Source organism: Mustela erminea, chromosome 11 (assembly GCF_009829155.1).
Source record: "Mustela erminea isolate mMusErm1 chromosome 11, mMusErm1.Pri, whole genome shotgun sequence".
In the NCBI taxonomy this organism is placed as follows: domain Eukaryota; kingdom Metazoa; phylum Chordata; class Mammalia; order Carnivora; family Mustelidae; genus Mustela; species Mustela erminea.
In genome coordinates, this window is record NC_045624.1 from 75295326 (window position 1) to 75308569 (window position 13244).

Genomic DNA, 13244 nt, shown 5'->3' on the forward strand with positions numbered 1-13244 from the left:
TCCAAAGGTGACTAAAGAGGCCAGGGTGCTCTCTGTGCCTCTTAAGAAAGCTAATCGAATTCATCATGGCTCCACCCTTGTGACCTAATCACTTCCCACATTCTTCTATCATCATACCAGAGATTATGAATTTGGGGAACATAGACATTCAGATGAGAGTAGAGTTTCACTTCAATGAGTGTTTTTTTTTTTTTTTTTTAAAGATTTTATTTATTTATTTGACAGAGAGAGAAATCACAAGTAGGCGGAGAGTCAGGCAGAGAGAGAGAGAGAAGCAGGCTCCCGCTGAGCAAAGAGCCCCATGTGGGGCTCGATCCCAGGACACTGAGATCATGACCCGAGCCAAAGGCAGCGGCTTAATCCACTGAGCCACCCAGGCGCCCCTGTTGTTTTTTTTTTTTTTTTTTTTTAAATGTGATAATACATATTATAGAATTTTTTTTACAAATAAAGGAATAAGTCACCGATACGTTTAACAACTTGGAAAGATCTCAGGGGAGCTATGCTAAGTAAAAAAAGCTAATTCCAATGGGCTATATACTGTCTGATTTATACGGTACTCTTCATCATTCAATGACAAAATGACAGTCATGGAGGACATATTAGTGTTCCCATGGGTTGGGGAAGGGGCAGACATAGGGCAAGGCTGGGAAGGAGGTAGGTATGATTAGTAATACAAGGGATCCTTGGGATGGTGCCCATGTTCCATATCTTGGCTGTGGCAATGTAGACACACACCTATGAGTGTAATCAAACTATGTGGAACTAAAAACACACACTGAGGACGACGTGTACATCTGAATGAAATCACTGCACTGTATTGTCAGTTTCCTGGATGGGAGGTTATACTACAGTTTTGTAAGATGTCACCATGGAGCCAAACCGGTGAAGGGTACGCAGATCTTCACCACATGTGAATCCATAATTACCTCAAAATAGGAAGTTCAGTTTTAAAAAGGGTAGCTAGTGAAGTTCTTCGAAACTGATAAGCATTCAGGGAAAAGCGCAGAATGTGAGGGAATACTGAATGAGCAGGATAATCTGGTGCATATGTATTTCTGTATCATTTAAGTATTTCTTTGGAGTGAATTCCGAGATGTGTGATTGCTGGATTTGAAAATAAAAGCATATGTAGGAGTGTGTTAACTCTACATTAACTTAGGGGAGACTTAAAGGATCTCTTTCTGGGTCTCTTAAGAATGCTTTCTAGCTTTTCTCACAAAAGGAATAAATTTAACAAGAAATTGTCTAAATATTTTATCTTCTCTGTTGCTATTTAAATTCTTCCCTACAGCTAATAGAGTCTCTCATTGCTTATTGCTTGTACATGTGAAAGCTGTTGATTTCTGTATAATTTTATATTTTGCTACTTTATAGGACTTTTATTGTGTAGTATTATTATTTCTCATTTTCCAGGTTCATGCTATCATCTGCAAAAATCCAATTTTCATGTCTCTAGACATTTATTTCTTCCTTAAATGCCATTAGCTACTACCTCTAGTATAATGTTAACTAAGATATAAGGTATCTTAGTATCATTAAGTAAGATGCTGGCTTCCAGACAGAGATGTTCACACATACTCACAGAAAGGAAGTATTATTCAGTTCTTTTGTCTTCAGTGTTTGTGTCACACAGGTGTTGAATTCTGTCCAGGGCTTTTCTGGCCATCTGTGGGGATAACTTTTTCTATCTTAGATCTATGAATATGGTATTACATTAATAGATTTCCTAATATCGAATCAACCTCACATTCCTGGATTAAATCTGCACAGTTTATGTATCATTTCTTTATGTGTTGCTGTATTCTCCTAATATATTATTTAGAAAGTTTATATCAATATGGATAAATAATACTGGTCTATAATTTTCTAAATTTTTCATACTGTATTTATCAGGTCGTACTTATCCCCAACATTTTCATATATTTGTTCTTTCTTCCTCTATGATTAAATTAGCTAGATCCCAAATTTGTAATTAAAACAATGGTTTTATTAATTAGAACTATTTCTATCAATTTATGTTTTCACCTTTACTATTTTCTTCATTGGCCTTTTATTTACCTTGTTCTTTTTCTACCATTTGGGCTGAGAAAATTAATTCATTTATTTTCTTTCATTTTTAATGAAAAGTATATAAAAATTATTAATTTCCTCTAGCTACTGCTTTAAGTATATCTCACAAAGTCTGCTATGCTGAGTTTTTATTTTTTAGAAATTCATAATTCCAGCTTATATATATATATATATTTTTTAATTTATTTATTTGACAGAGATCACAAGCAGGCAGAGAGGCAGGCAGAGAGAGAGAGGAGGAAGCAGGCTCCCTGCTGAGCAGAGAGCCCGATGCGGGGCTCGATCCCAGGACCCTGAGATCATGACCTGAGCTGAAGGCAGCAGCTTAACCCACTGAGCCACCCAGGCGCCCCTCCAGCTTATATTTCTTACTTGCTATTTCTTTTCTTATATGATAACAAGTCTTTTTTTGTTTTAACTTCATGTTATTTGGAATGGTTTGTAGTTTTGTTCTGTTACTTTATACAACTAGAGAAGTGTAATGCTAGTCTCAGTCTCTTCCCCTTATAAGCTATTTGATCTTTTTGCCTAGAATCCCTGAATATGTTTTATTATTAATATCTAATAATTTTAATAGATACTACTTGGGAGTTGATTAATACAGGTAATTTTCTCAGGCACTTTGTCAGCCCTGTCAATTTGTAGATTTCAGTCTTTTATTTCCAGACATTTTTCTCAGATTACAGACTCAGTATTAGTTCTGCTCCACTGTTTTACCTTCTTCGGTGATTCTACTGATATAAAAATCCTATCTTCTTTTTTTAAATAAGATTGATTTATTTAGAGAGGGAGAGCATGCATCCATGAGCAGGGGGAGGGGGAGAGGGAGAGAAGAGAGAGAATCTCCAGCAGACTCCCTGCTGAATGTGGACCCACCCCTGCCCACTGTGGGGCTCAATCTCACCATCTTGAGATTGAGCCAAAATCAAGTCAGATGCTTAACTGACTGAGCCACCCACGTGCCCCTAAATTTTCTCTTCTTTGCTTGACTTCTAATTCAAACACTTCCTAACTCATTTTATTTCTTTCCACATCATATTTTCATTCTCTTGGTTTTCCTGCCTTTCTTCAATGTTGTATATTAAGATCTCTTCCAAATCTATTCTTTAGACAGCTGTTCTTTAATATTTTCTTCTAATACAACTTTGCCTTTTCTGCCATTTCTTCTAGAGTAATGAACTATCAATTCATTTCTTCCTGTTTCTTAAATTTTTTTTTTTTTTTTTTTGAGAGAGAGATCACATGCTGAGAGGTCAGGGGTGGGGGATGGGGGAGTGGGGGAGAGGGTGTCCCAAGCAGACTCCCCACTGAGTTTGGAGCTGCATGCAAGGCTTCATCTCATGACCCTGAGCCCATGACATGACCCTGAGCCCATGACCTGAGTTCAGATCAAGAACTGGATGCTTAACTAATGAGCCACCTGGGCACCCCTCTTGAACATTTATGTTCCTAGTTTTTGATTTCTAATTTAAAAATGGTATTACAGCTTTAGATGCTTGTTTGAGGATACTTAATAAAATCATATGGTTGTACTATAGTCTTTTTTTTCCTGCTTCATTACTATATTCCTGGGGGGGGTTTCATTAGCAGAATTGTTTTTCTCAACTTAGACGATTGTTTTTAAAGAATAATAATTTTGTACACACAGGAGAGTTAGCTGATTTGGCTGGTTTGTGAAATTTTTAACTAAAGGACACTCTTGTATCAGGGTATCAAAGTATAGTTTCCTTACTATATGGCTTTTATGGGAGGGCGGGAAGGATACTATGGGTAGAAAGAATGTATGTCCATCAAGTTTTAAAAAATTTTCTTCAGTGGGACACCTGGGTGTCTCAGTCAGTTAAATGTCCGACTCTTGATTTTGACTCAGGTCAAGATCTCAGGGTCATGAGATTGAGCCCTGCCCTGGGCTCTGCACTCAAAGCCACGGTACAGGAATGGCATGGGGTGGGGGTGTCCTGCTTGAGATTCTCTTTCTCCCTCTTCTTCTGCCCCTACCCTCCCAAATTAATAAAAAAATCTTTAAAAAATAAAATAAATTTTATTTAAAGTTCTACATTATCCTAAATATATTATAGCTCTTTTTTGTTGCTGTGTTTTAGTTGGTAAATTTTTTGACAAACATTTTCTTTTTTTGATAATTTTATTAGCTATTTGGGTAGGGAAATTCTGGAAGACATACTTAATCTGTTAATTAACCTTGAATTCTTAAAGTAAGTACTTTACTCTCCCTGTCTCTGTGTATTCATACACTTTATTTTTTAGAGGCATTTTAGGTTCACAGCAAAATTGAGCAGAATGTGCTAAGATTTTCCATATCTCCATATCTCTTATGAACATCCCCCACCAGAGTGGGACACTGGTTACAACTAATGAACCTATGCAAACACATCATTATGAACCAGGGTTCACAGTTTACACTGGGGTTCACTCTTGGTGCTGTATATTCTATGGGTTGGACAAATTTATAATGACAAGTATCTAACATTTTAATATCATAAAGAATAGTTTCACTGCCCTAAAGATTCTCTATGCTTCACCCATTCATCACACACACACACACACATACATGTTTTTATAGTATAAAAATTACCCATTATCAATCTTAACCTATTACTATTAATATGTCTATAATGATAAATTGATTTAAATCCTAAATAAATGTGTCTTCTACACAAAGAGTCATCATAAAAAAATCCACTCAGAGAATGGATTAATTTTTAAAATATACATATTCTAAATTATGAGAGTGAATTCAGTTTACTCTCTTCTACCTACCTTTGTGCCACTAGGATACTCTATTTTGCTATCTTTATTATCCACATCATTAAAAAGACTCATTTTTAGTCAGTATACAGTATATACAAAACTATTAAAATAGACTTACAGCCCTCTGAGAACATTTCAACAACTATCTTAGAAGCAAAAAATTCAACTTAACATAATTTCCCATTGCCTGAGCCTTCTTGTTTGTTTGTTTGTTTTAATTTATTTATTTGACAGAGGTCACAGGTAGGCAGAGAGGTGGGCAGAGAGAGAGGAGGAAGCAGGCTCCCTGCTGAGCAGAGAGCCCAGTGTGGGGCTCCATCCCAGAACCCTGGGATCATGACCTGAGCCGAAGACAGAGGCTTTAACCCACTGAGCTACCCAGGTGCCCCCTGAGCCTCCTTGTTAATTGAATTTTTACTCTATACTATCTCTACCTTGTTCCTCACATTCTATGACATTCATTCATTATATACTTACTCTACCAACTCTATCAATAATTGTCTATAATGTGACAGGCTCTGGTAATACACTGGTGGAAAATATACACAAGATTCCTTCCCTCATGAAGCATACATTTTAGCACGGAGCTGAGGACAAGAATCATAGTGTAACAGAGGGCAGTGTGACAGAGTGCCTGGGGTGGGTGAAGATGGATATGGAGATGATGGTTATTTAAGGGATGGCAGTCAATGAAAACTTCTTTAAAGCGATATTTCAATAGAGACCTGATAAATGTTACCATTCAAAGACCTTAAGAAAGAAGTTTCAGGGCCCTAAGAAAAACAAGTGCAAAGACAGCTGAGGCAGGAACCAACCTGAAGGAACAACTAGGAGGTCAGTTTGCTGGGGTGCCAGTATAAGGGAAGGCAGAAGCTGGCAAGGACATGATCATACTGGAGGCCATGATAAGCAGTCTGGATTGTATTCTGAATGTCACTGAGAGCCCCTGGAGAGTTTTACGTTTGGGTAAAATATTTTCTCACTTATGTTTTCTAAGATCACTGATGACTATATGGAGAATGGGCTACGAGGGGACAAGAATGAGAGAGGAAAAGACCCAAGAAAGAGCCGTGGCAGTAGTTCATCCATGCAGCTTGCCCCACGCGGCTGAGAGAAGGTAGTAACAGTGAAGATGATGAAGAATCAAGTGTAGACAGCGTGCGTGGCAGGGAACACTGATAGGACATCCTAGTAAGCGGATGTGGAGTGGTAAGGCGGAGGAGGCGAATGTAGTGACGTGGGTGGTGGTGCTATGTACTGCCGTGGAGCAGGCAGGAGGAAATGGAGACCCAGAGTAGTGCAGGTCCCCCTGCAGTAGGGAACTCTTTCCCAGCCCCCACCTCACGCACACTGGCGCGCAGAGAACTGGGAGGCAGAGATAAAAGACCTGAGCACCAGTATCATACTCTCACCACTTATCCAACCCGAAGTGCTAGAGTCACAGCCCGAGCCTGTGCTGGGGGCAGGAGAAAAAGTAACTCTGAACCAGCTAAGCTACTGGAGTTTAAAAATGCACAGGTTGAGTCTTAGACAATGAAATGTGATCACAGAAACTGGCCTGAAATGTTTTGTTATTGAACCAAGATGTTGTTCAGGAAGATGCAGAACAAGGGAAAGAGGGGTGGACAGAGCACAGCCGAAAGCAGGAGCAGGAAAAGCTGCAACTCTCGTACTTGTTCCCAAGCTATTCAAAATACCCAAAAAATGAGCTACTAAAATTGACTCAAGAATGAGGAAGTGGTCAGCTGTATCCAAAGCTGCTAAGGAGTTTAACAGAACAAAGGCGGAGAACTGACTTTTGAACTGCAGTGGGGGACCACCTTGATAAAAGTTGTTTTAGTACTGGGGAGAGACACAGAAAGCCCAATGGGCACAGGTTAAAAAAGACCAAAGCAGAACTTTTTAATCCTCCTGCAGCTTCACTCCTAGCACGCTTCACAGAAATGTCACTGCTGCTCTTCAGCATTCTGCAACCAAAGCACAGCAATGCAGGGAACAGTAATTTCCAAATAGATTTTGTTTCTCTTACCTTCACTGATTAAATTTAATGTGTCTTGTTTCCCATCTCCTTCTTGTGACTGACCTGGATCCAGTGAAGTCTGAGAAAGGCTGACTTCAGCTGATAACTGGTCAAGACTTTGATAACTTTTTCTGTAAAACAAGGGTGAAATACTACTTGGATTTCTTCTCACAAAAAGAATTTCTAGAGATATTCTTTAATGATTTGCTTCAATGAATTTCTGGTTTATTTCTCCCCAGTTCTTCCCCTAAACTCTGTCTCTATTGTTGCTATAATATGATCTCCGTTAACTTTTCCCTCCACACTCTCTGGAGGCCTGTGTGTTTAATCTATTGAAAAAGGAAAAGAAAAACAATTTGTCGAACTAATTTAAATCCTTGCACCAATTTTGATTATTTAGCTCGTGAGAAATTGGCAACCTTCTGGTTATTATCAATTTTCATAGAAGCAGAAAATCTACAGATTACTCTTAATGCAGGAACCAAAATGACATAACTTAATAATGACCTAGTATCTCCTAGGCACTTAAACATTCTTCAATGTTTTGATATTTTTACAAACGGTTTTTACATAATAATAAGTACAAATTATCACAAATTCCTGTAATTTAGAAGTTTAAAAATGTAGGATAATAGCATAGCTGTTTCTGTTAATACACTATCAAGATAACCTCCTTCCCTTGTGTATTTGCTACTGTGACCTCAATTTCCATTAAACAAATTAATGAGAAATGAATTATAATAGAGGAAAAATTCAGTTATAAATGTAAAGTTATTAAGGCTTATTATTAACCTTCCTCATATTTGTTTTGTCAGGATAAAAACAACTCAAGAAATGCATGCAGCTTTGGTATTATTGACATTGAAGAGAATGGAATTCATTATTATTTCCGAATACATGTGATCCAGGAGAAAGAATATGCTTTTCAGATTTAACCTCTATTACCCAAGGTAGCAAAATCCTAATTTCTTAGAAATGTCATATAATATTACAAGAAAGTATATATAATTTAAATGATCTATTCCAGAGCTACTCTCTATTCATACATACACAGTAAGCTTACTAATCCTAACTAATTTCTTAGAAATGTCATGATAATATTACAAGAAAGTATATATAATTTAAACGTTCTGTTCCAGAGCTACTCTCTATTCATACATACACAGTAAGCTTACAAATTTATTGAAAGTACATATATTATGCATGAGGGGATATATACAACAGTATCTATTTGTTTTTTTCATCTAAGAAATGAAGGATGAGATGATGGAATAATTTTACCACTTTACAATATAGGCAGTATTCTCATTTTATAACAGATGACTTTTTAAATGTCAAATATAAGAGTTCTTAGTTATATTTTTAAGTAGCAGGAAATGCTATTGTAGGAAACCACTGATAATTATTACAATAGATAAAACACATATGAGCTATACAACATGTAATGAAGAAGGATACCCAGTATTTATACAAGGCTTACCAAATGCTAGGTACTGTCCTACACATTTTATATATATATTAACTTATTTAATCCTCACGACTACCCTGAGAGGTTGGGATTCCAACTATTCCCATTTTATACAGAGTAGACTGGGGCACAAAGAAGAGATCAGATTTTAACCTCGCAGCCTGGCTCTAATTCTGTCCCCTATCTAGGCTATCTCCTTCTCAGTACAGGAACAAAAAAATTTAGTTTTCTGTTTTATTAAAAATCTTCTTAAAGAGCAGCCTTATGGCTGAGACTAACTATGTAAACTATACAGTATTGAATTATATCACTGAAAATTTTGCTTGACTTTCACTAAAAGTTTATTTCTTTAGCTACAAAGAAAGCAGGAATGCAGGAATTCAATAAAGTTATAAATTTTCTTTCCTAATTATTTTTCTGTGCCTAATAGGTAGAAGGCTTGTTTTTATACTTTTGGCTTTAAATGAGCTTCTGACACTGGTTTTTTTCATCATAGGAAACTTGATAGTTAATATTAAATTTTAAAAATTCTAGAAATATTTACAAACAAAATACCCAGAAACAAAAAAGACATAAAATTAATTTGAAAATTTTAAGGACTGAGAGCTCGTGGGCACATTTTACAGCAATCCAGGGCTGTCACTAGCTGCGGGGAGGAAAGCCTAGAAAAGCCTCCTCTGATAAAAGCAACATAAAATGAACTTTATGCATTACCTACTGAAGTTCCTTTTAGATATTACATTTCCAAGTGGAAAGTGATTGTGGAAACTATCTACCCTTCAATTTGTTACATTAAGTGAACAAGCTTGCATTCTATAGGCTTCACTTAACCAAATGCTAATGAATATAGAAACAGAACTTGGTAGACCATGATTTCTGAAGTAATAATGGAAAGTCCAAGCCAAAGTCAAGTCCCTTATTCAAAAGATACTCATAACAATACCATGTAATATTTTCCTTGCATGAAGATAATTACAGAGCCACCACATGGGAGCAATCTAATCGAGCTGTTTGCAACAGTGACAAGGAATTTCCATATTCTTTTTCCATATTCTTACCTGATTGCCAATACAACTGGCAGCTCCTTCTGACAAGCATGTTGTCCTAGAGTAAACTGTCTGTGGGAGTTCTGCCTTTAAGAGGTCACCACTAAGTCCTATTTTAGAACTCTAGACTCCTTAACATCATACTGTAAGATTCAAATGTAACCCACAAGTCACATCAAATCAATCAACAGTCTGTTTCCTGAAGCAGATTTTTTAAAATAGCAATATCTTTCTTCATCAAAGTAAGAACCCCAGACAGTAAGATAAGGAATCATGTCAAGTATCATAAGCATCTGGGATGTAATAAAACCCATTTTCTTTAATATCTAATTATTTAAAATTTTAAATCACTCAAATACAAGCTATTATACAAGGAAACCAGATACCAAATAGAGGCAAATTAAAAGCAACTTGAGCAATAGGCTTGAATTCACTTATTAATAAATTTTCTACAATCTTAAACTTTATATCAATGATCAGAAGTCATTATGTGGATAATCAACATCACCTATTTTCCCAATAGATGTAGTGAGGCCAATAATAATTTACATTATCTGGTAGTCATGGTAGTCACTGAGCAAAAAAGAGTGTTAGGCTCAGGAGACGTTATCCACATGAAGAAAATAAAAACACAGATTTGCACACTGTAGATGTAGAGGCACATGAATGTGCACGGAGCCAGTGATGGGCTGTTCTTTTTATTCTTAGTTTTATTTTCATAGAAATGTATTTAATGAACAAAATAAGCATTTCCTTTATCAGAATATCTATATACTCTTAATCTAAAATTAATGGAAGGATGCATGGGAGCCTGAAAGGGAAGGCCATATGTGAATCAGGTCAATGCAAACCTCATAAGCTGTAAAAGATTTTTGCAGCCTCATTGCTTCAGGGAGTCCTACTCCGAAAGTACTGGGAAAATGTACATGGGAAAGAGAACTTATAAGACATCTGAAGTAATTATACCCACTCATAAGTCATCAAAAAAATTAGCCTACATAGATCACAAAGGGGATATAAAGGCTCATAATTCTCAATAATCTGGTGAATAATAGCCAAATTAAAAGCAATGATAAATTTAGAAGAGTAAAAAAATTAAGTAGAAAATAAAAATATGAACAATGAATCTGATCTTTTAGGATGGAAATGAGTGGACTAGGCAATAATCTAACAAGATTATATAACATATACTCTAGTAACAGTATATAACCAGTATCTAATAAGATCATGTGGCCTAGACTTTGCATATAAAAAACACTAAACAGAACATACTGGAAGAAGAAAGTAAAGAATTGCTATATGTGTGTGTTTTATATACTTATTTATTGTTGAGTTTTTTAAATTTATTTTATTCTTTAAATTTATTTTTATTTATTTATTTTTAAAGATTTTATTTATTTATTTGACAGAGATCACAAGTAGGCAGAGAGTCAGGCAGAGAGGGGGAAGCAGGCTCCCCACTGAGCAGAAAGCCTGATGTGGGGCTCAATCCCAGGACCCTGGGATCAAGACCTGAGCCAAAAGCAGAGGCTTTAACCCACTGAGCCACCCAGGTACCCCTTATTTTATATATATTTTTTTTCTTTTTTTTTTAATTAAAAAAATTTTTTTAAAGATTTTATTTATTTATTTGACAGACAGAGATCACAAGTAGGTAGAAAGGCAGGCAGAGACAGAGAGGGAAGTAGGCTCCCTGCTGAGCAGAGAGCCCAATGCAGGACTCAATCCCAGGACTCTGGGATCATGACCTGAAAGGAAGGCAGAGGCTTTAATCCACTGAGCCACAGTGGCACAGTAGGTGCCGCTACTGTTGAATTTTTATAGTCAATCTGTAATGCTTTAAAAAATTTTAACATGATATTCCTATGTTTGAAATAAAGGAAAAGATATAAAACAGAGCATAATTAATTAGACCTTGCCAGGTCTAAATAATCAAGAAAAAACTGGAAATGAGATTTTTTTAAAGTTTTATAAAGAGTATAGTAAATGAAAATAAGTGTGAGATATTCTACTGTGAAAAGGATTCTTCTATCAGTAGGTAATAACTCAGCCAGGTTATCCCATCACTCATTTTAAGAGAGAGCAAGGAGGAGAGCCTGGGGGGGCTCAGTTGTTAAGCATCTGCCTTCAGCTCAGGTCATGATCCCAGTGTCCTGTGATTGAGCAGAGTCCTGGGATAGAGCCCCACATTGCATCCAGATCCCTGTTCAGTGGGAAGCCTGCTTCTGCCTCTCCAACTCCCCCTGCTTGTGTTCCCTCTCTGCTGTCTCTGTCTGTCAAATAAATAAAATCTTAAAAAAAAAAAAAAAAAAAAGAGATGGCAACTAGACCGAGAAATTCATTAAATCAAACAACATTATATCATTCCTTTTGGAGCTAATGCGACAGAGCTCCTAGAGAAATGCAGACATCCCATATTCTTAGCAGGAAATTATAATATCACATAATGACTAATTATAGGACCAGTTTCTTTCTCCAAATTATCAAGAGCACTAATATTCCTTATTAAGAGGTTTAGCCACCAGTTCCATAATTTGCAGGTTCTTGATAAATGTTTGTTAAACTTGCTAAAGATACTGGTCAAATTAAGAGGAATCAGTGATGAGGTTACTTCAAGAGCTTTGGCTTACACTACAGATTTGAGGGGAGCAAAAACCAGATCCTGAGAAAAGCAATGATTTGTTTCAAACATGATTTACGGAGCACTACTCTACTCTGGAAATCCAGTCTCCATTTTTACATTGAAAAGTTGGGATTAGGTATTATGCTAAACAAAATAAGTCAATCAAAGGAAGATAATTATCATATGATTTCTTTGATATGAGGAATTTGAGAGGCAGGGCATGGGGTTGTGGGGGGTATGGAGGGAGAGAGGGAAAAAAATGAAACAATATGGGATTGGGAAGGAGACAAACCATAAGACAATTTTAATCTCATGAAACAAACTGAGGGTTGTTGCGGGGAGGGAGTTGGATAGGGTGGCTGGGTTATAGACACTGGGGACGGTATGTGCTATGGTGAATGCTGTGAAATGTGTAAGACTAATGATTCACAGACCTGTACCCCTGGGGCAAATAATACATTATATTTTAATTAAAAAATTAAAAAAAAATTAAAAAGTTGGGATTATATTTTCAGAACTGGGGATCTGCTGGTCACTTTAATTTTACCTAACTTTTACAAACTCTAACAAAGTAGAGTTGAGGACAGTGGGCAAGTGCATATTCTGAAACATGGAAGATACAAAGTTATATAAGAACCAAACCAAAGAGATTATATAGAACATAAATAAAGATTCCCTGAGAAGTAGTAGGTGCCATGCAATTTATTACTGACTTGAAGAGGCATTACCCCCAGAATTACATGTGAAGAAGGTAAGAGGTGTTGCTTACTGTTGTTACACAGCAAGTAGGGTAGCAGAGATTACTTCCAAGTCCTGACCCTAAACTCTGGGTCCAGTGATCTCCATACTACAGCCCAGCTGCATACATTCTGTTCAGGAATGTAGGAGGGCCATCTAAAAGAGCACCAATATCAACAGTAAGGCCAGATGAAAGGACGATGCTGAGAAGGCAAGAGTGTTCCCTCTTCAGCAAGTGGAGCAGTTGAGTCAAGGAGTATAAAGTCTGGATCCATGCTAGACAGACCAACAAGCAATTTTACTCCTTTTTTTTTTCTGATACTGCAATTACTTTTGCTGCTGCCATAATACTTCATAAAAGCCAGTCATTATTACCACATGCACAGGCAAATTAGAAATAACTCTTCCACTCAGACTCACTGGTTCCTCAAGATGTAGGTCTTACAGGCAGGTCTACATACAGGTCTTTTGGCTAAAATATTTTACTTCCTATTATCTAAAGTGACA

At 36.6% G+C, this 13244-nt stretch overlaps 1 protein-coding gene across 8 annotated transcripts in view; it reads right to left on the reverse strand.

The window, feature by feature from the left end:
- RUNDC3B (RUN domain containing 3B) overlaps positions 1-13244 on the reverse strand; it is a 137381-nt gene that overhangs the window by 7678 nt on the left and 116459 nt on the right. For 7 of the 8 annotated variants that reach the window (XM_032304723.1, XM_032304719.1, XM_032304722.1 and 4 more), the window contains one exon: positions 6872-6993. In XM_032304723.1, coding sequence (XP_032160614.1) covers positions 6872-6993 — 122 coding nt within the window. Of the gene's footprint in view, positions 1-1585; positions 1670-6871; positions 6994-13244 lie in introns of all 8 variants that reach the window. The other variant, XM_032304720.1, reaches the window with a different exon arrangement.